At 38.6% G+C, this 24546-nt stretch overlaps 2 protein-coding genes and 1 long non-coding RNA gene across 3 annotated transcripts in view; 2 read left to right on the forward strand and 1 right to left on the reverse strand.

The window, feature by feature from the left end:
• Positions 1-24546, reverse strand: part of LOC145433781 (uncharacterized) — a 358802-nt gene that overhangs the window by 123743 nt on the left and 210513 nt on the right. The gene's annotated exons all lie outside the window — the stretch shown is intronic.
• On the forward strand, positions 8021-13044 carry LOC145437413 (uncharacterized). Its single transcript, XM_080314664.1, has 10 exons — positions 8021-8780; positions 8828-8983; positions 9735-9826; positions 9897-9986; positions 10051-10119; positions 10192-10280; positions 10344-10458; positions 11069-11174; positions 11233-11263; positions 12378-13044. The coding sequence occupies exons 1-10, from the start codon at positions 8021-8023 to the stop codon at positions 13042-13044; spliced, it is 2175 nt and encodes a 724-aa protein (XP_080170790.1).
• Positions 19014-21987, forward strand: LOC145451606 (uncharacterized). Its single transcript, XR_013918969.1, has 3 exons — positions 19014-19202; positions 20892-21079; positions 21853-21987. It is a non-coding gene; the product is annotated as an uncharacterized LOC145451606 (long non-coding RNA).

The following is a 24546-nucleotide window of genomic DNA, read 5'->3' on the forward strand; positions in this document are numbered from 1 at the left end:
TTTTCAAATTTTGGACAACCCTAATAGTTAGCTTTATATTCGTTATTCGATTCAGGATATCTGTTCATTTTGGTGAATTAATCTGTATTTTACATAGTCAGCAAAATGTAATGACTTTTCAGTTTACAACATCACTCTCACTTCAAAAATTCAGTTTGACTTGAGTCATGACTTGACGCGTGACTTGGCTTGACTTGATTAACATCCGAAATTGAGTGACTAGAATTGACTCGAGTCGCCTTCGAAAATCGATTGACCTGACTTGACTCGAGTCAAAATTTGCAATGACTCGAGATGACTCATGACTCGAAGGTAGAGGCTTGATCCCAACACTGGCTCAAATACAGATTCTAATCTAATCTGTAAAAGTTTGTATACTCTCATTTTATTTCTTATCAGCTGTCTGGTTTTATTGAAAATGTTACGGGAGAACTGTACCGTGTGAAACGAGCCAGGATTGATGTACACACATTTTCATGAGTGTGAGAATGAGCTCTGAGTTGATATCAGGTTAAATTGATTCGACTACAAAGTTTTCACGAATTCCATATCAGTAACTTCAAGTCTAATCTAATTTGGAAATTTGAAAAATGTTAACTAGCGAGCTAACTTTAAAAAAGCTGAAAGCTTTCTAGTTGTCCAAGTCTGCCCTCACAAAATAAATTCTAACATGTTCACCGGAAACACTTATTGGTGATTATCATATTGTTGTGGATAGAAAAGGACCCAAACGTGGTGAATTGATCCCCACACTGGCTACAATTGACGACAGGACTAAAATTGAAGATTTTAGAACATACTGCACACAGAGTGGACAATGCCTGATAAATCCTAGTTTTCAAATTGGTTCCATTTTTATAGGCCTCATTTCATTTTGAACTTCTGCAATCAAAACGAGATGGAAGAATTTTGTATGGCAATTTAGCATATTTATGAAAATAGTTAATGAAAGCTATGTATATGACTTTTTGTATTCCCGGAACCATTCAATATGATTTCAACAATTTTAATTCCAATTTTATATCTTTTAACTTAGTGCCCGCATGAGCTCCCCCATGTGTAATCAGTAGATCTGAATCGAGTATTAGGCTTCGAGTCAAGTTAGGGATTTGAGTATCCTTCATTATGATGACATAACAATACGAAAGATGTGTTAAGTTCAGATATGTACCATTTATGCGATCACGAAGTGTATAATGCCAGTTTTATACACAATAAAGATAGCTTGGTGTTTTTAGACCATAACCATTTCATTCAATTTTTGACAACAATTCGTGTTTTAAATCCTTTCACAGAAGAAAATAGCATCGAAACTCGAATTCTCGTTGGTAAGTTACGAGTGACGAGGATCATAGGATTTCGAAACTCAAAAAAAAAAATCCCTTATTGTCCTAATCAAATCATTAAAATCTATGTGCTCACTGTCCAGCCCTAGCAATTACTATTGTAGGATTTGTAGCGCTTTACGGATCATCTTTGGAGCTTACCAAAATTTACCATCACGGGACTCAAATATCGTTTTTGGTTTCACAAGGCGTAGTTAACTATGCAAGACTGCAACTGTGCAATGATACAGGCTCATGAACCCGCTCAATCCAGTTTTAAAGATGGAATGTCCTATTGGAAATAGTATTATTTTTCATAATCCAACATTTCGTACCCTGCTACTTCTATGGGTTGGAGTTGATGAATATGCATCATTCAATATTTTTGTAGACAACCTAACCATTCCATGTGGGAGCCGATACAATTTCAATGAAACTTTTTATTGTTGTTAAAAATCAATAATTTTCTACCATATTACTTTTCGCTTAACAAACTTGGTATTTTCATCAACTAGCCAGTAAAATTTGAAAACAAAATTGATTTTCAAACAACCCCAAAAGTCTGTCTACTTTACAAAGCCCAATTATTATAACACTGTAATACGAGCAGGATCGTTGGCAGTATCCCGAATAGATATCTTCTAGAACAGTTGTTCTTCAACTGTTTAAGACACACCTCCTCGGTCAATATTAAAAACTTCCACCACCAACTTATCACATCAAAAGGCAAGGCATTGTGAAAGCTATAACTCTTTTAGCAGTAGTTCATGGCCTTTCCTAGCTACGATAACTAGGCAAGCCCATACGATAATCTGCAGGCCGTAAGCAAACTACAAATTTTCGACTAATTACGAAAACCAAAATTCATCACATTGCACAACTTATGCATTACTATAGAATACTGGTGCGCAAAATCAAATGTGCATAAACAACAGCGCCAAAATTATTGAATGTTTTTCACAAAAATACAAAAAATATTAATGAAGATTTACAGTAGTAATAACCCTACTAATTATAGATAGAAACAGAATAAGCAAGTGCTTGCATTTTAATACGAGAAATTCAGCTCATAATAGCTGATTGCTTTACTTTCAACAAATTCGATCACCGATGTATGGCCGTAATAATATATCTCTTAATATCGTATAAAGGATTGTAAGATTACAGTACCGTACTTGAAAAAATCATCTCTCACTAATCAACCTGAATTATTGCGATTAATACTAAGTTCGAATACAGTAATGTAATCATTGTGCCCATCGGAACTAGTGGCATTTACAACAGTGAAAATATGAACATAGGAACCAACGATAAGACACCATATACAAGCAGCTCTCACAAATCATAATGTGACATTAACCAAAAACATCAGACAAACATCAATACTTCCAGGGATGCAAGCTTTATATGACAATAATCAGTCTGAAGATTGTTAAAATTAGCAAACTTATGCACATGCTGCAATACCTTATTTGGTATACTCCACACACTGGAAAATGTTCCCCATGATTACCAACAATCAATGTTCCCTGTGAGCAATTGAGCATGTCAACATTTACGGTTTTTGAGCGATATTCAAGTGTTCCCTATTTCCATGTCTTGGATATCTCTCTTAATCGAATAATAATTGAGTTGCATTTGGCTAGTGAAATACAATGCCGCTTTTGAATGTGCACAAACAAAACATCATTTCCGTACCCGCCAAAACAAAATGTAACAGTGTCAGATCTTTCATCCTCGTACTATAGTCATGGAGTTTTTGGGAACGCAGATTGGTGGTGATCATGGGGATCACTTTCCAATGTGTAAAGGCGTACCGAACAAGTGCTGCAGAATGTCAGATAACCTTTTCGAAGATATATATTTATCCAAACTCTATTGCAGGCCCTTTTCAAGATGGACATATGCATGGAAAAAGCATCGTTCTCAGTCATACTTGTACAGACTACTGAATTTTCAAATTGAGTAAACAAAACTCGAATTACTCACTTTTAGACACGCTAGAACTAACTGCCTTCGCAACTATGAATCACAAGTATAGATTCAATCTTGAATCGACTTCATATTTATCTTATTAGAATCGGATTTCTTCATGAGAGAGAGAGAGAGAGAGAGTCTTTATTTTTTCATCGAACCAAAATACATAACAAACGGCAGTGATGGTGGTACAGAAAATATGCGTGCACAGTATTCGGTATTAGATAGGAATGATCGATAAGACCATGGAGGTCATCTAGTCTGATCACACCAGCATCAAACAGGTATACTTGACTCAGAACAATGAAAATCAGTGCAAGGTTGAAATGGGAGGGGTTTCGACCCTCGAAAACCACCCCTTAGCTGCTCAACCGTTACTAGTGATGATTCTGAGCTTGCAATTGTTATTAGTTGCAAGAACATCACCCAATAAAACACTGGCATCACAATTTACGTTAGATGACAATACGTTTTCTAATTCTACTTCTGATTCAAGTTCCAGTTTATCGGCAGCTAATTTACTCTAACTATGACTATAACCTATTCAAAATCACGAACTAGAATTAGAACTACTTGAAAATTCGACCTACAACTTAACAACTAAACTAAACTGAGCACTGAGCAGCGAATATGAAAACTGAAAAGCAGAACACCTGAGGACCACTGTGATTCTATTAGAATTTTTAGCGAAAATCGGTGATTGGGTGAATCATGAATATATACTCGGGTGTCATTACATTTTGTGCTTTGGAAATTACATCGGCATATTCAGGAACCTCTTGCCATACTGTTTCTTGATGATGTATTCAATGACAAATGCACGTAAACGACCGTTTTCGGGTGTATTTCCAGGTATTATCACGAAAAAACAATTTTAAGAAGACGAAGAGATACCTACTACACAGCCGTTTGACTGAATATTTTGCAGTTGAATCGTAAGAAATGTGTCGGTGATAACGCTCAACAGACCATGTCTATCGACTATCCTTGGGTATAAATATATTTCGAAGAGTGCGGGAATGATTTGACACCGGCGGCTGCTACGAAGAATCATCATTTTCTCGAATATATGATCACGACGAATAGTAGAACACTTTTTTAAAAGATTTAGGCTCCGGACTCTACATACAACTCATTAGAATCGAATTGAAATCGGACATTTTCGAAATTTCGGTAATCCGGACACACTTATGGCCCCAGTTCGACCCTTGGGACGTCGACTTGAATAATAATTTTAGTCTCGATAGAAGCGGCCAGATTAGTAGAACCCATTTCAAAACGAATTAGGCTTCGGACTCTACATATATCTCATTAGAATCGAATTGAAATCGGACATTTTCGAAATTTCGATAATCCGGACACACTTATGGCCCCAGTTCGACCCATGGGACGTCGACTTGAATAATAATTTTAGTCTCGATAGAAGCGGCCAGATTAGTAGAACCCATTTCAAAACGAATTAGGCTTCGGACTCTACATATATCTCATTAGAATCGAATTGAAATCGGACATTTCCGAAATTTCGATAATCCGGACACACTTATGGCCCCAGTTCGACCCATGGGACGTCGACTTGAATAATAATTTTAGTCTCGATAGAAGCGGCCAGATTAGTAGAACCCATTTCAAAACGAATTAGGCTTCGGACTCTACATATATCTCATTAGAATCGAATTGAAATCGGACATTTTGGAAATTTCGATAATCCGGACACACTTATGGCCCCAGTTCGACCCTTGGGACGTCGACTTGAATAATAATTTTGGTATTGATGGAATCGGCTAGACTAGTAGAATCCATTTCAAAACGAATTAGGCTTCGGACTCTACATATATCTCATTAGAATCGAATTGAAATCGGACATTTTCGAAATTTCGATAATCCGGACACACTTATGGCCCCAGTTCGACCCTTGGGACGTCGACTTGAATAATAATTTTAGTCTCGATAGAAGCGGCCAGATTAGTAGAACCCATTTCAAAACGAATTAGGCTTCGGACTCTACATATATCTCATTAGAATCGAATTGAAATCGGACATTTTCGAAATTTCGATAATCCGGACACACTTATGGCCCCAGTTCGACCCATGGGACGTCGACTTGAATAATAATTTTGGTATTGATGGAATCGGCTACACTAGTAGAATCCATTTCAAAACGAATTAGGCTTCGGACTCTACATATATCTCATTAGAATCGAATTGAAATCGGACATTTACGAAATTTCGATAATCCGGACACACTTATGGCCCCAGTTCGACCCTTGGGACGTCGACTTGAATAATAATTTTGGTATTGATGGAATCGGCTAGACTAGTAGAATCCATTTCAAAACGAATTAGGCTTCGGACTCTACATATATCTCATTAGAATCGAATTGAAATCGGACATTTACGAAATTTCGATAATCCGGACACACTTATGGCCCCAGTTCGACCCTTGGGACGTCGACTTGAATAATAATTTTAGTCTCGATAGAAGCGGCCAGATTAGTAGAACCCATTTCAAAACGAATTAGGCTTCGGACTCTACATATATCTCATTAGAATCGAATTGAAATCGGACATTTTCGAAATTTCGATAATCCGGACACACTTATGGCCCCAGTTCGACCCATGGGACGTCGACTTGAATAATAATTTTGGTATTGATGGAATCGGCTACACTAGTAGAATCCATTTCAAAACGAATTAGGCTTCGGACTCTACATATATCTCATTAGAATCGAATTGAAATCGGACATTTACGAAATTTCGATAATCCGGACACACTTATGGCCCCAGTTCGACCCTTGGGACGTCGACTTGAATAATAATTTTGGTATTGATGGAATCGGCTAGACTAGTAGAATCCATTTCAAAACGAATTAGGCTTCGGACTCTACATATATCTCATTAGAATCGAATTGAAATCGGACATTTACGAAATTTCGATAATCCGGACACACTTATGGCCCCAGTTCGACCCTTGGGACGTCGACTTGAATAATAATTTTGGTATTGATGGAATCGGCTACACTAGTAGAATCCATTTCAAAACGAATTAGGCTTCGGACTCTACATATATCTCATTAGAATCGAATTGAAATCGGACATTTACAAAATTTCGATAATCCGGACACACTTATGGCCCCAGTTCGACCCTTGGGACGTCGACTTGAATAATAATTTTGGTATTGATGGAATCGGCTACACTAGTAGAATCCATTTCAAAACGAATTAGGCTTCGGACTCTACATATATCTCATTAGAATCGAATTGTAATCGGACATTTACGAAATTTCGATAATCCGGACACACTTATGGCCCCAGTTCGACCCTTGGGACGTCGACTTCAATAATAATTTTGGTATTGATGGAATCGGCTAGACTAGTAGAATCCATTTCAAAACGAATTAGGCTTCGGACTCTACATATATCTCATTAGAATCGAATTGAAATCGGACATTTTCGAAATTTCGATAATCCGGACACACTTATGGCCCCAGTTCGACCCTTGGGACGTCGACTTGAATAATAATTTTAGTCTCGATAGAAGCGGCCAGATTAGTAGAACCCATTTCAAAACGAATTAGGCTTCGGACTCTACATATATCTCATTAGAATCGAATTGAAATCGGACATTTTCGAAATTTCGATAATCCGGACACACTTATGGCCCCAGTTCGACCCTTGGGACGTCGACTTGAATAATAATTTTAGTCTCGATAGAAGCGGCCAGATTAGTAGAACCCATTTCAAAACGAATTAGGCTTCGGACTCTACATATATCTCATTAGAATCGAATTGAAATCGGACATTTTCGAAATTTCGATAATCCGGACACACTTATGGCCCCAGTTCGACCCATGGGACGTCGACTTGAATAATAATTTTAGTCTCGATAGAAGCGGCCAGATTAGTAGAACCCATTTCAAAACGAATTAGGCTTCGGACTCTACATATATCTCATTAGAATCGAATTGAAATCGGACATTTTCGAAATTTCGATAATCCGGACTTACTTTGATTCAACTTCAGGTATCATAAAATCCTATCCTGGTTTGAAACCCTACCAAATCTATTCGCTGTTGGTGCGTAATCCATTTAAAGGGCATCTTGGGCTACCAGTTGCCAGCTACGTAACAACGAGGCACACGACCAACAGCATACAAACCTTCCTCGGCTTCTTCCAGGAGAAATTACGATCAACAATCAAACCAAGGTTGATCATTATTGATGGGGCTATGGCAATTTGGAATGCAGTACTGCAAACGTTTTGTCACGAAACACGATTGCAGTACTATCACCGAATCTACCGGATAGTCAATGGCCACGCACAAAGAAATGACCTGGAGTTGCCATTTGTGATAAATTGCTTGAGTCATTGCATGCATGCAGCCTCAATCTTAACCAGGAAATATTACAAAAGAAAAACACATAAAACTGCAATGCACTGGATGGGACTTTTATTCATGTTGTCTGACATCAGTGAAATATATTCGGCATTTTACCACATATTGGTGCTTCTTCTGTTTGAAAGGAACTCGCCACAAGTTTCGAACAGTTACGGGATTCTAAAAAACGCTTCTACATCTTCGGGGCTTGAACGTTTCGATTGTTCGGTTGTTGATGAAAATGACGTAATCATAAACGACGCGGATTTCTTTTCGAACATTGCGAAGAAAGATAAAAATCAGGAGGCACAATCACCTTTTTTTGTTCAAAGCAAAACCATAATGGACAATTTGAAAAATTCTGAAATTTTTGAGGAAGGATCAAATCCTGTTTACACAAAAAATGAATATTATTCTCCGGATTTCGCCGACAAAATGTTGCATGTTATCATGCCCCGGATTGGTGCCACATCAGGCCTTTTGCTCGGAGATTTTATTAGGCATGCTGAAGCGAAAGATATTCCAAACTACGCGCTGTACGAAAAATACAGCGCTAGTTACAAAAGTATCGAGAAGTATGCTGCCAAGAATAACACACGATCAATTTGCGAATACAACCGAACCCAAGGCGTGATTGAGGAGCATTTTCACCAACTGAAGCACGTTTACTTGGGTGGCAGTCGTGTAAGTGATCTCGATCGATTTGTGTACAGATACAAGAAAGAAATCGCAAAATCGTGCAAGATTTTTTCTGATGTGTTACTGCACTCGGGATACAGGAGTGGAAAAACAGCATTATCAGCTGTCTCGGAATTCGATGACTCGGACCTTTTACATTCCGAGTTCAAAGGGTGCAATAAAGCCAAATCGGGGACGAAAAACGTGGAACATCAACCGAAGTTGTCAGGCAACTCGAGAAACAAAACGTCTCATCGAGACATCAATACAGGAATTTACACGTCGGGAAAATTTGGGGATAATATAATTTTTCTGAATAAGCCTAACTCCCTTGCTGCCACAACGCCTAGCGTCAACGATGTCGAAACTACTCTGTGTGCAGAGACAGCAGGAGATCACACGAAAAAACCAGTAAAATTCTCAGGTATTAACCTATCATGCTTCTAAATATAAAATAATCGAGATTCATAGGACACGTACGGGAAGAGGTTGCCAAAGTAGAAGCAGAATTTGCTCTCCGTAAAAACAGGAACGATTACGAACGACAGGATAACGATTCGACCGCATTATCTGGACGCATTATCGGAACCACGCAAGCGGTGTATAGATTAACAAGCCGAGACTTTCGTAGATGTATTCTATAGTGATCTCTCCATATAGATTTCGCGCGAAGCAGTGATTGCCCTACGAACGGGGGGCCCTGGGCGAGACTTATCGGGGGGCTATAAGTATCTAATAGTAACTTCTGGGGGTCTCCGCCCCCCAGACCCCCTTTTGCATCTGTTATTATTATCCATCTTTCACCACGTCAGGTTGGGCCAGGTGATGGATTCGGCTATATCTATTATTGCATGTGTGCAAGAGGTAGACGACATCAGAACTAAGTAATTCTACCGCATGCATAGACGTGATGATGATCGGGATACGGGACTTTTCTAACAAATGCAGGGATTTGATGATGATTGACACATCTGTACGGAATCATATTCTTGCTTGGTACACCGATTTCCATGTTTATTCGCTATTAGCCTTTAAAAAAGCGCATAAACCAAAGAGGGGGCCTTCGACCAGGGGGGGGGGGCGGGGGACCACCCACCTCGCCCACCCCAAAAGCCACCACTGGCGCGAAGCATGATCAACATTTTTGTCTCTCCGCAAAAACTGGTACTCAATTGGTCTCTCTCTTCCTCTTATTAGAAGTACATATTACTTCTACTTGATACAGTGTAAGTAGCGTTTGATTACACTTCTTTATACAGACATTAACACGCTGTGGTTGTCAGAGGCTTGCGACAGGGTGGAAGCGGTTGTCAGGAGGAATACACTAACATCAAGGGATCTGCATTTGTTGTCAGGGAATGAATGGCTAAATGATAAGGTATGTGCTGCACCAGTATAACTAGTTTTCTGATTCATGGAATCTTTTCTGTCCAGATTATGGATGCGGCAATGCAGACGCTGTGTATAAAGGTAACATTCATTTTGTTTGCCAATTGTGTTAGATTATTATGCAATAATAATGCCGCTCAATTCCTATTAGAGCGGGAAACCCTATAACTGCATTTCCTGTCAACTTTCGACACCATGTTGGTACCAGGGTCTTTACCACGGGAAGGAACTCACCAAAGCGGTACGGCATCATCACATTCCTCGTAGCATTATTTGGAATAAGTCGTAATGCATGGTGTGTTTAGATGCAGAATAAGCCGCTCGAAAAATCCATCGTGACATCTATCCACCTTGGGAATCATTGGATTTTTCTGGTAATCCATTTTCTTGATAAAATTTCTGTTGTATGCTGGACCAGTCATACCTCGCTTTGCGTTTTTGTTAAGGCCAGCGACATAGAAGCAAAGCTTCTTTATGTTTACGATTCCCTTGGCAATGAAGAAGATTACACAGAAACTTTGTTGCAACACTGGAAGTGAGATTATCGAAAAGGTAGAATTAAAAAAATAATTTCATTGCTCGGTTTATCGAAAATTAGAGGGTACTGGACTCATCACAAGCCCGAGCCCGAGAGTTCCGTGGATTGGACCGTAATATGCTTTCCACACGATGCCCAAACAGACACTTTTAACTGTGGAGTCCTGGTGCTGAAGGTATGAATTTCATTCATATATATATATGAAAATATGATTTTTTTCGTGCCAAACGTGAATAGTAATAGTATATTACATTTTCACGATGTTTTTTGGAATACCTATCTGCAAGGTCCCGCCAAAAAGGCCTACTTGGAAATTATACATTGAATACCCCTAATAATGATGCTGCGGCGGCCCGCGGCGTCATTAAAAACTAGGAAATTGACCCGCAAGCACGTTTGAGCTGGAGACCTCGGGCTTAAAACATGTTTCAATCAAAGTGTTTTGAAGCACCGTTTGTTGTAAATGCAAGCCTAGTTACATCAATTCTATTCAAACTCCCAGCGACTGATTTATCATTTTGCATTGTCTGCGATGAGGCTTCTTTCAGTTTAGAGAACAGTCACCTCTGATCGAATACCAAGAGCATATGACGCCTCGACCAAATCTACTTTTCTAAATTACTTGAGTTCTTTTGAGACCTATCACGTTCTTGGAAATCGATACCTATACCTGTAATTGATTAGAAATTTAAGATATTACTGGCACTGCTACTGCAGTAGCAACGATAACTATACGTCAGCCACCTCTGATTACTCGTATGAAAACATTTGGTTGGTGTTCTAAGTTTGCGGAAAAGTTCTTGTTGGGTGAGGCCACCGATTTTCCGGCAAGCACTGAAGATTGCAAACGCTATCGCGAGACCATTGGAAACATGTTGCTCGAACGAACAGGTATAAATGTTAGCTGTTATTTAGTGGTAAAATATAATATTGCTTCTTTTACATATAGATGAGAAAGTTCTACTCGAAAGTCGAAATGGGTAAGTAGAATGCTTGCTGACTCTCGAATCTGAAATTAACTTATTGTTCCAAGCGAGATAGCGTAATGTTGATCGAGTTCGACATTATGACGCAACAATTCTGTCTGGAGTGAAGCTCAGTAAAAAGAGCCAGACAGCATAGTTGCGTCACAAGGTCAAGCTCGATCACCATGCAAAATTCGAGGCTGATTTTGGGGTGTTCAATGAACATGATCAGAATGAAATATATATTTTCGTAATCAGCACAGCAGCAGCTTTCAATTGATGCCCATTTTATCAAATTTAGCGATCGGTAAGCCGGTCAAAATTGGTCGTAAAATTGCCCTTGGACAAATGGAAAGTGTGTCGTCAGCCAAATGCAGTGGGCCGTTCAATCTCGCTGTGACAACACCACGCTATGTTGGCTTTTATCAAAATACGAAAATGACTCGAGCCTGACTCGACTTGGACTCGAATCATTGCGCATGACTCGCACCAAGTCATATGACTCGAATCTCAACGGCATTGACCGACAATTCATTGTAATTCAAATGAATAGTAAAGCAACCAGCCAGCACACTGCTGGTATTTCGCCTTGGTACTGGCACTTGAAAATGCGAGCAGAAACTGTTGAAAGTGAGGAAAATTAGTATATTTTAAGTGCGCACCATTCGATATCACCAAACAACGTTTTAAAAAGTGGTTCCAACAAGACTTCAAGTAGAAACTGAGCAGTGAGCAGTCAACTCAATTACTTCGACTCGGACTTGAGTCAGAATACCACGACTCGGACTGGGCCCATTGCTCGCTGACTTTGACTTGGACTTCGGGGTGAATTGAAAATGACTCGACTTGACTCAAGTCAAAACTATAGAAGTGAAATTGACTCGTGACCCACAGCCTTGTGACTTGGTTACTAGCCTGCTATGTTCACATCATCCCTATTGGTGTAGCCTATTTTAATCGAAATCGCGAAGTTCATGTTCAAGTTCAAATAAATTAATTCCGGAACTGTAGGTCTTCACAATATTTTCCCTTTTCACTGTGTTATAGGTTACGTTATAATTAGACGACAGAGACAGAAAGTTATACATTTTTTTAAATATCACATCAATAAACGTTTTAATTGTTTCAGAAACGATGCTAAAAGACCGCATCTGCTAATCCAATCGAGCTCTGAGGATGACGATATAGCCACGGAAAAAGGCAAAAAATGTATGGGAAAGCGCCGCAAAATGCCGGAAATTTCTTCAACAGTTACCTATCAGAGAGTTCCGATTTTCACTACATTTAAAGCACCGATCCCGGAAATGTTATCGGAAGAACAAAGCGAAGATATTTTTGAACACATTAGGAACATTTGCGTAAGCTCGCTAACCAAATCAAATGAGGAGCAGCAACACCTTCGTCGTCACGGGCTTTTTATGCTATCAAAGAATCATGACAGGTTGAGAAAGCATGGCTATACAAATGATCTTTGGGAATACAATGACGTAGATTCGGTGTGTAAGTACGTCAAGTCGAAACTTTGTTTGCTGAGGACGTTTGCGAATAAATCAAACGCATCCGGCCGAATACTTCCGAGACCAGGGGAATTAACAATCGAGGTAATCAACCCTGGCGTCATTGGAGAAAACTGTGATGTAATGAAATTTTTGAAACCAGATTTCAAAGTCCATTCATATTTTAGACTTGTAATTTTGATTGAAATTATAATTAAACTAACCATGGTAAAAAAAAATCTCAACTACAAAGACGCTGAAGATCTTCTAGGATGTTATTCAACGATGGTAATAAGTTGAATAATAGAAGCGCTACAATTTTGAATAAGCTTTCCCGTATTCGTTATGTTGTTGTTGTTGTTATCTTGTACATTCTTACAGTTCGAAAAATATGATAAAATCGGAATTGCTAGAATGTTGTTTTATTGTTCCGGCTGTATCATTAGTGGAGGCTATGTACACTGGATAAGAGGACAGAGCAGAGCCATAAATCACGCGCTCTAAACCGAAGGGTCGAACTGGGGCCCTAATTGTGTCCGGATTACGGAAATTTCGAAAATGTCAAATTTCAATTCGATTCTAATGAGATATATGTAGAGTCCGAAGCCTAATTCGTTTTGAAATGGATTCTACTAGTCTAGCCAATTCCATCAATACCAAAATTATTATTCAAGTCGACGTCCCAAGGGTTGAACTGGGGCCATAAGTGTGTCCGGATTATCGAAATTTCGAAAATGTCCGATTTCAATTCGATTCTAATGAGATATATGTAGAGTCCGAAGCCTAATTCGTTTTGAAATGGGTTCTACTAATCTGGCCGCTTCTATCGAGACTAAAATTATTATTCAAGCCGACGTCCCAAGGGTCGAACTGGGGCCGTAAGTGTGTCCGGATTATCGAAATTTCGAAAATGTCCGATTTCAATTCGATTCTAATGAGATATATGTAGAGTCCGAAGCCTAATTCGTTTTGAAATGGATTCTACTAGTCTAGCCGATTCCATCAATACCAAAATTATTATTCAAGTCGACGTCCCAAGGGTCGAACTGGGGCCATAAGTGTGTCCGGATTATCGAAATTTCGAAAATGTCCGATTTCAATTCGATTCTAATGAGATATATGTAGAGTCCGAAGCCTAATTCGTTTTGAAATGGATTCTACTAGTGTAGCCGATTCCATCAATACCAAAATTATTATTCAAGTCGACGTCCCAAGGGCCGAACTGGGGCCATAAGTGTGTCCGGATTATCGAAATTTCGTAAATGTCCGATTTCAATTCGATTCTAATGAGATATATGTAGAGTCCGAAGCCTAATTCGTTTTGAAATGGATTCTACTAGTCTAGCCGATTCCATCAATACCAAAATTATTATTCAAGTCGACGTCCCAAGGGTCGAACTGGGGCCATAAGTGTGTCCGGATTATCGAAATTTCGAAAATGTCCGATTTCAATTCGATTCTAATGAGATATATGTAGAGTCCGAAGCCTAATTCGTTTTGAAATGGGTTCTACTAATCTGGCCGCTTCTATCGAGACTAAAATTATTATTCAAGTCGACGTCCCAAGGGTCGAACTGGGGCCATAAGTGTGTCCGGATTATCGAAATTTCGAAAATGTCCGATTTCAATTCGATTCTAATGAGATATATGTAGAGTCCGAAGCCTAATTCGTTTTGAAATGGATTCTACTAGTGTAGCCGATTCCATCAATACCAAAATTATTATTGAAGTCGACGTCCCATGGGTCGAACTGGGGCCATAAGTGTGTCCGGATTATCGAAATTTCGAAAATGTCCGATTTCAATTCGATTCTAATGAGATATATGTAGAGTCCGAAGCCTAATTCGTTTTGAAATGGGTTCTACTAATCTGGCCGCTTCTATCGAGACTAAAATTATTATTCAAGTCGACGTCCCATGGGTCGAACTGGGGCCATAAGTGTGTCCGGATTATCGAAATTTCGAAAATGTCCGATTTCAATTCGATTCTAATGAGATATATGTAGAGTCCGAAGCCTAATTCGTTTTGAAATGGGTTCTACTAATCTGGCCGCTTCTATCGAGACTAAAATTATTATTCAAGTCGACGTCCCATGGGTCGAACTGGGGCCATAAGTGTGTCCGGATTATCGAAATTTCGAAAATGTCCGATTTCAATTCGATTCTAATGAGATATATGTAGAGTCCGAAGCCTAATTCGTTTTGAAATGGGTTCTACTAATCTGGCCGCTTCTATCGAGACTAAAATTATTATTCAAGTCGACGTCCCATGGGTCGAACTGGGGCCATAAGTGTGTCCGGATTATCGAAATTTCGAAAATGTCCGATTTCAATTCGATTCTAATGAGATATATGTAGAGTCCGAAGCCTAATTCGTTTTGAAATGGGTTCTACTAATCTGGCCGCTTCTATCGAGACTAAAATTATTATTCAAGTCGACGTCCCAAGGGTCGAACTGGGGCCATAAGTGTGTCCGGATTATCGAAATTTCGAAAATGTCCGATTTCAATTCGATTGTAATGAGATATATGTAGAGTCCGAAGCCTAATTCGTTTTAAAATGGGTTCTACTAATCTGGCCGCTTCTATCGAGACTAAAATTATTATTCAAGTCGACGTCCCAAGGGTCGAACTGGGGCCATAAGTGTGTCCGGATTATCGAAATTTCCAAAATGTCCGATTTCAATTCGATTCTAATGAGATATATGTAGAGTCCGAAGCCTAATTCGTTTTGAAATGGATTCTACTAGTGTAGCCGATTCCATCAATACCAAAATTATTATTGAAGTCGACGTCCCAAGGGTCGAACTGGGGCCATAAGTGTGTCCGGATTATCGAAATTTCGTAAATGTCCGATTTCAATTCGATTCTAATGAGATATATGTAGTGTCCGAAGCCTAATTCGTTTTGAAATGGATTCTACTAGTCTAGCCGATTCCATCAATACCAAAATTATTATACAAGTCGACGTCCCAAGGGTCGAACTGGGGCCATAAGTGTGTCCGGATTATCGAAATTTCCAAAATGTCCGATTTCAATTCGATTCTAATGAGATATATGTAGAGTCCGAAGCCTAATTCGTTTTGAAATGGGTTCTACTAATCTGGCCGCTTCTATCGAGACTAAAATTATTATTCAAGTCGACGTCCCATGGGTCGAACTGGGGCCATAAGTGTGTCCGGATTATCGAAATTTCGAAAATGTCCGATTTCAATTCGATTCTAATGAGATATATGTAGAGTCCGAAGCCTAATTCGTTTTGAAATGGGTTCTACTAATCTGGCCGCTTCTATCGAGACTAAAATTATTATTCAAGTCGACGTCCCATGGGTCGAACTGGGGCCATAAGTGTGTCCGGATTATCGAAATTTCGAAAATGTCCGATTTCAATTCGATTCTAATGAGATATATGTAGAGTCCGAAGCCTAATTCGTTTTGAAATGGGTTCTACTAATCTGGCCGCTTCTATCGAGACTAAAATTATTATTCAAGTCGACGTCCCAAGGGTCGAACTGGGGCCATAAGTGTGTCCGGATTACCGAAATTTCGAAAATGTCCGATTTCAATTCGATTCTAATGAGTTGTATGTAGAGTCCGGAACCTAAATCTTTTAAAAAAGTGTTCTACTATTCGTCGTGATCATATATTCGAGAAAATGATGATTCTTCGTAGCAGCCGCCGGTGTCAAATCATTCCCGCACTCTTCGAAATATATTTATACCCAAGGATAGTCGATAGACATGGTCTGTTGAGCGTTATCACCGACACATTTCTTACGATTCAACTGCAAAATATTCAGTCAAACGGCTGTGTAGTAGGTATCTCTTCGTCTTCTTAAAATTGTTTTTTCGTGATAATACCTGGAAATACACCCGAAAACGGTCGTTTACGTGCATTTGTCATTGAATACATCACCAAGAAACAGTATGGCAAGAGGTTCCTGAATATGCCGATGTAATTTCCAAAGCACAAAATGTAATGACACCCGAGTATATTTTCATGATTCACACAATCACCGATTTTCGCCAAAAATTCTAATAGAATCACAGTGGTACCTGAGGTCTCGCATACCCAGTCATAAGGCAGACCTTATGCAGTCATAGCGACACCGTAGGGTTGTACGGCGGCAAAAAAGTAAAAAGCAGAACTGCTAGCCAGGAAATATTCTTTCTAATATTTTTTTTCGTGAGACAATCTTAGGGTGTCGTTCTTTTGATGCACTGTTGACTATAGGTACCAATATTTTGTAGTGATGTGCCAGGCGTATATTGACGTGGATTTTCGTATTCTATGTTACTCTTACTGGGCAATAATTTTAGGCCATAGAAGGCTTGTTGATTAGCGCAAGACTTCGTCATGTTAGTAAAGATTGAAAACCACTGATCTAATATCAGTTTCGCAGATTAATAAATCTTTCATTCCACATCTTGCATAGTTATTAACATTAGCTTTTTTATGATCGACGAAATAAAAAAAAAACTGTCGTCTGTTTTGTTGTCTTTGCGTCTTTTGTTTACGGCTCATTGACCTCGGCCGCAATATAGATGGGTGATTCCCGTCTGTCTGAGTAGATATTTGATTGCTCACTGCTCACGCTCAGTGAAAGTATAGATTACTAACCTCAGAAAGTTAGTAATCTATTGCAAAAGTATGATTCAGATTACTGATATTATAAAGAAGAAGCTATATAATTTATGACATAACCTTTTACCAGTGTCAAAGACTAATACCAATTATCCCACGCGACTTGTTTTTCTCAGTTTGCGAATTATCATCAAATTATCTCTCTGGACTAGACATCGAGAAATTAGGATGTTACCGTCACCGCTTATGATCAGTGCCGCTATTATAATTCCATTCTGCCTGAGGACCTCAAGTTGAGGTTCTGTGCAGACTTCTACAAATTATTGAACTGGTTGGTTGACGGTCAATTAATCATCGCTCTGAACCCTGATTGGAATCGCTGGTTTTTTTGCCTGATATATCAGGTGAGCAGCGATGATTTTCCAAGTTGAAGTAATTTAATGAAAAATAATTAAAAAATGAAATGAGCACAGGACACCGATTCCAAACAGGCTCTGAATTAGTAACCGAGATGGCACGATGATACCATCACCGCAAATCATCATCCATTTCTCTACTATATTTTTATCTGTTTTACTTGAGGTTCTGTGCAGACCTCTACAAACTACCTAACGGTATCCAGTTAGTTAGCTAATTGCTGGTATTTTGAGTAGATCAAGTTTCATATCAATCAGTAGCGTACTTTGAAAATTCCCAGTTGTATAGTTCTATAGTTGTGCATTAAAAAAAAAAAAATTGCCAAACCATGATAGAAAACACGTGTCATAATTTAGTATGAATCGTGATACCCGTGTTCTGTTGTTGTGCCATTAGCAATGGTCCATTGCAGGCTCACAATCATCGCTACTAACAGGGATGTAGCCTGAGGTTATAGTTCCAGTTCTGGCTGTCTAGTCTTCTATAAGCCTAGTCTTTGAACTACAAGTATAAAGTATGAATCAAGTTTGTTAAACAACAACATATTTTTTGGACAACCTAACTATTACGGTATATCAACTAACCAGTAAAATTTTTCAAAAAATGGTATTTTTAAACAACATAATAAACCTTGTTTTGGTATCAGTTTGTCTGTCTGTTAATACACGATATTTCATTTTCCAGACTGATTTGTATTTGATTTCACTATAATGTAAGATAAAGTTGAGATCGCTACTAAAGAGATCCCGTAGTTGTGTGTGATGACTCTACTGGGAAACGATACATTTCTTGGCAAACGGGGATTTGCGAAATGCTTCAAAAATCACGCAAGTCGGAACAAAATGAGTTTTTGCTAGTAAAATTGTGCTGAAGGTGAGTGAAGTTTGTTAACGCGAGGAATCTATATGTGACTGGTAGGCCTATATGTTGTATGCACCAATGACTTCTGGTGAAAACAAGGATTTGGTCTGAAACTTGCAAGTTGTTATTCAACTTTGAACTGAGAGGGGTTTCGGCCCCACACCCACACCTTGCTAAGCCCTGTTAGTAATAACGTCTCTGAGCTAGCAATGAATGCGACAATATCACACAACAAAACACCGGCAGCAAGATTTGTGTCAACTAATTGTAGGGTAAGTAATTTTGTTTCAATGCGCATCTAGAACTAGAGCTATCAAAAAGCCATTAGCTAATTATACTTGACCATCAACAAACTAGATGGGTAGTTCATGCAAGACTATATAGTTATGTAACTGGATTTGCATTGACAGCTGAATAACCTCTTCGTGAACAACAACATGGAGGTGAAGATTGGAAATTTTGGACAAGCTACCAAAGTCAACTTTGACAACCAAACAAAGAACACTTTTTGGGCCACACCAAACTATATTGCCCCGGAAGTTCTCGTCAAGAATGGACACAGTTTCAAAATGGACACCTTTTGGCTGGGATGTGTTTTGTGAGTATGGTGCATCACTCATCTAGGACTTACTAAAATGGGCTGCAACGGTCTTAGGTGTAGAAATGGGTAAAATCGAGCACATGAGAAATTTAATTCTGAATCACTTATTAGTCTTCGACTCGAGTATCACTCGTTATGACTTCATATTATTCACGCCATATGAGTGATGCTCCTACATAGGATATGTCTAATATCAAACCTATAGGCATCATTCCATGTCATTTTTTATTGGCAAGGTTCACTGATACGCTAAATTTGTTGTCAGATTTGACCAGTCAGGTTGAGAAACACCGATTCAGATGTGCCTAACAAATAATATTCTCTAGCAATCCAATTAGCTTTTCATTTTGTTGTCAGTCATAGGTGGAAGTTTATAAAGGACGATGAGTCATCACTAGGGCTATTTTTTTTGACATGTCAAAAAAAGTCAAAATTAGGTCAAAATTGTAGCGTTAGGTCAAAATTTGTCAAAATTGTTTACAAAGTCAAACATTTTTTGACCTCTGCATTTCGTTTGCATCGTAGATTTTGCGCTGTCAGTGAAGTTATCATTTGATATTTTACAGCTTGTGGCCTACTTTATAGGCCTACCGTTGTAAACGGCCCATCGTCTGCTCAATGTGAATCATAAACGGTAAAATGAAACAAATAGTACCATGGTTTTATGGTCAACGTACCCAATATCCTAACTGAAGCAAGAATGCTTGGACATTGATGTTCTTACTTCAAGAATCGCAAGCTGAAAAATTGTGATATAGATAACATTGTCAGAATGAAGCAACACGGTGTGTCACCAGCAGTGTGCACATAACTTCAGTGTTGTCAGCCAACAACTGCTGCTATTGAACGTTCTTTCTCCATTCTTGACAAATTATACTTAATAAGGACAGATACTTTCTACCGGAGAATGTAGGAAAGTATCTTTCGTTGTACTACAGCAAATATTAATTAATTCCACCATAATAGGCAACGTGATGTAACTACTGGAATTCTTCATTGGGTCAGATTTCGTTGAAATATTAGTTTTTTATGTAAAAATTTGTCAGTTTTTGAGCCAAAAACGTTTTTTCAGGCCAATTTACTCTGTAAGAACAGACAGTTCTAACCAGAAATGAAAATAAGTAATAGGCTGCAATTTCAACATTATGTGCGAAAACACCTAATTTGCATACGTGAGGTCAAAATTTGGTCAAATTTCAGTTTTTTTAGGTCAAAACAAAATCGCCCTAGTCATCACGTAACCAGAGACTTGTTATTACATGCAACAGATTCTGCTTGGTGATGTTTATCTTCACGGAATATCAAGGTAACATAGAAAGGACTTTTAAAAACTGCTGGATTTATTGAAATGCGCTACTAATACTAGAACTAGACTGCCTACTCCCTTTTCGAAATTTTCAACTACAACTAGAACGAACGACTTAGAATCCACAACTAACTACTTGAACTAAAACGTGACTTACTGAATTGTAATGATGTAGGAAATAAGAACAGCAAACGACAGCTAAACGGTATTACGATTCACACCGAACGCGTTTTCTAGTTGTCGGACAATTAAACTCATCAAATCCAAACTAGAACTACAGTACTAAAAAATCGGTTGTTTGTTGGTCATCAATTAATGCGTTTGGAAATTTGTACAATTCTGGATGCTTGTGTAACTAAATGCAAAATTTGTATTGACAGCTTAAGAATTTATTCCTGAGCAACAACATGACGATGAAGACTGGATATTTTGGCCTAGCTACCAATGTCGACTTTGGAAGCGGACCAAAGAACACGTTTTGCGGCACATCCAACTATACTGCCCTGGAAGTTCTAGGAAAGTAAGGAAACAGTTTCAACGTGGACATCCGGTCGATGGGCTGTGTTATGTGAGTGTGATACAACATTGGGGTTGCAAGGTTCTTAGGTGTAGAGATGGAAAATATCGCGCACCCGAGTAATTCGACTCTGAATCGAGTCGAGTATTTGAGTAGCATTCATGACAGCGTTAATAGCATTATGACTGAACTGCAAAACTCAAGTATGTACTTTTATGCAACTACAAACAATGTAATGCCAGTCCTACATCATATTCGATACAATTTTTTGTATTTTTTCGGCAGTGCTGTGGGTTGATTCTTTCCGAGATATGTCATTTCCACTAACGTCTGTAGTATTGTACCACATATCTCGTATGATGTTATATGATCAATCGCTACTTCATGGCTTCCACACTGGAAAATCATATCAAAACTATACCTCTAGTTGATAGATTTCCTCTTGGTGGCCAGGAGCGTATCATTTTAAAACTAAAAAACACATCTCTCGCTTGTCAACTCCAATCATTAGAATTGATGCTTAACTCAGATTCCAATATCCGAATCACTATGCCGGTCCTAGCCACGAGCTTCCCACTTTATAACTCGATGCAGATTTTTTCATCACCCTAGGTATACATGGTTGGCCGGTAAGCTACCACACTGGATTTTCAAACTGAACAACCATATAACGACTCAATATCCAAAATGTACAACTATAACTAGAAGCCTACAACTACTTACTTTTCCGAGTCCACAATTAGACATAGAGCTAGTCAGAGAAAGATTCAGTTTGTTGCTCGTCACATAACTAGATTGACCATTTATGCGAATCGCAATTTCAGGCAATGACCATCAGAAAGACAAAATTTCAAGACATCAGTCTCCGTCGCAGCTGGAATCACAAGCACATTGGATTTCACGGATTTTTCCAAGACGATAATTTTTTCGTCATCATTCTCGAGTTGTGCAAAAGAAGGGTAAGAACATTTCCTTGTTACAGCTGCAATGTCTCTCAAACTGTTGAGGTCGGAATTGCATCAGCTATGTAATGATCGTTACTAGCAGATTTGGACAACTAGATAATCGAGTATTACATTTTGAGTGGCGTCCTACTCAAATCTCATTCATGATAACTAGAGCACGGCCGATATCGTATATTTGAGCCGATAACGATAAGTAGCACCTTCACTGATACGCCCGATATACTCGGCCGATAACAAAATAATATGGCAACTAGGTTGAGGAACATTTCCAAACCTTCAGAGCCTTTATTGGAACAACTTTGCTTGTTGCTATAATCCTGTAAAGTGGTCAGTAAAAAGAGTACTTCTACTTTGTCAGAATACTAAAGAAGATTTTGATGTGGCGTAGACATGCACTATTTCTCAGATCACCTAAGGGGATATTATTTTGAACTACTAGCATACCTCTATGTAACAGTTTTTTTGCAAAACTAGTCCTAGAATACCTACTTTATAGCCTACTTCAAAATCGCTACTTCTGCTTGTACTTCAGTAAAATTACCACGTTACTCCTGTACTCGAGTATCAGTGATGACTATTTTGACCACTTGTAAGTAATAACAAATCGATGAATATTCCCAGTGTAGCAATCGCAGATCATAGTTCTCCGACTGCCTGCTACCATGTCGTGCTGTCATGGAAATTGCTGATATTTTTTTACCTTTCATGGCCGATATCTTTCGAACAATAATACAGACTCGATATGATTGGCCAAACAATATAATCTGCCGGGTAATCAGGATACCTTATTAAAATATACACCTCCTGACACTCCTGCCACCAGTACCTGGTATTTGAATTCCAGGCATTGCTGCGGATGATCACCAGGAAGACAAAATGTCAAGAGATCATCTTCATCACAGTTTGAAATCACGAGCACGTCGTTGGATTTCATGGATTCTTCCAAGACAAGGTTTTGTCTACATCGTTCTAGATATGTACAAAAGAAGGATAAAAGCATTTCCTTGACACAACTGTACTGTCTAGCCTATCTAACTATAGCGCTCACAAATGTATCAGCTCTGTAATGCTCCTTACTAGCAGACTTCAACAAGTAATTGATAATAATTTAACTGATTTGTGGTGCATTTCGTTTGCGAATTCAGTAATTCTAGGCTAATTTCTATAACAAAATTACGTCAGTGTAATTCTAATACCAAGTACAAGTGGAAAACCAGCTGTAATTATAATTATCATCTTATTGAGAAAAAAATTGTGTAGGCTACATATCATTTTGATTCTAAGCCAGTTTGGAAAAGGCTCAAAATTTTCTTGATTTTTTTTATTCAATTCTGATCATTAGGGCTGGGCACAATCATTCCAGTAGAGATATGAAGTTTTAGAATTCTGAAGTATATGCCACAAAAGCCAACAATAAAACCAACTGAACTAACTGAGAGTTATGAATTCAAATGCATTTTCCACTGTGTATATCTGTAAACCCAGATTGGTCTTATTGCAGTATACAAAAAATTGTAGTACAAACTCTACCCACGTTAGTGGAAAAGTCATATCTGTGTTGTCGTAATCAACCTACAGCAATGTCACAGACTGCAAGAAATAGGTACCACATCGGTATGATTATAATATACAAATTATCTTTATCTTCGCAATTTGAATTAGAACTACAACTACTCTCTTTTCAAAACTCTGAATACCAACTAGAACTACCCACTTTGCAACAACTGGAACTATAACGACTGTTGAATATCTGCAACTAACTTAACTAAAAACACGACCAACTAATAATAATTGATTATACGCATAACTGAATTGCGTATGGGCCAAGAAATATCAGAGATAGCATCAGCTCTTCAAAAGAACGGGGTTTCTAGTTTGAAATGAGAGTGGATTCGAGTTCGATCCCAAACCAGGCTATGCTTATTTTAGTAGTGAAGACTCTGAGCTAGTAATGGCTGCAAGAACATCACAAAACAGAACACCGACAGTAAGATATGTGTCGACTAGTTGTTTGTAAACTATTTTTTTAATGTGCTTCTAGAACTTGAACTGCTCATAAAAACCAGTAGCTAGTTGATCACAAGCAACTACATTGGCAATTTGTACAAGTCTATATAGTTGTGTGACTGTATTTGTCTTGGCAGCTGGACGACCTCTTCCTAGACAATAACATGGAGTTGAAGATTGGAGGTTTCAGCCTAGCTACCAAAGTTGACTTTGACATCCGAACAAAGAACACTTTTTGCGCCACACCCAACTATGTTACCCCGGAAGTTCTCGGCAAGAATGGACATAATTTCGAGATGGACACCTGGTCACTGGGATGTATTTTGTAAGTATGACCCAACACTCACCTGGGACTTACTACAAGGGATTGCAAGGTCCTTAGGTGTAGAGGTGACTAATTCAAATACATCAGCAGTTTCATTTTGAATCGAGTATCAATCTTTGACTCTAGTATCTGAGTATCAATCATTATGACGCCATAACAGTATGAATGATTTGAAAGTTGCAATATGTACATTTTCTGCGACCACAGAGAATATAATGCCA

The sequence above is a fragment of the Botryllus schlosseri genome, chromosome 1 (assembly GCF_051294905.1).
Source record: "Botryllus schlosseri isolate E-star chromosome 1, Bs_hap1, whole genome shotgun sequence".
In the NCBI taxonomy this organism is placed as follows: Eukaryota; Metazoa; Chordata; class Ascidiacea; order Stolidobranchia; family Styelidae; genus Botryllus; species Botryllus schlosseri.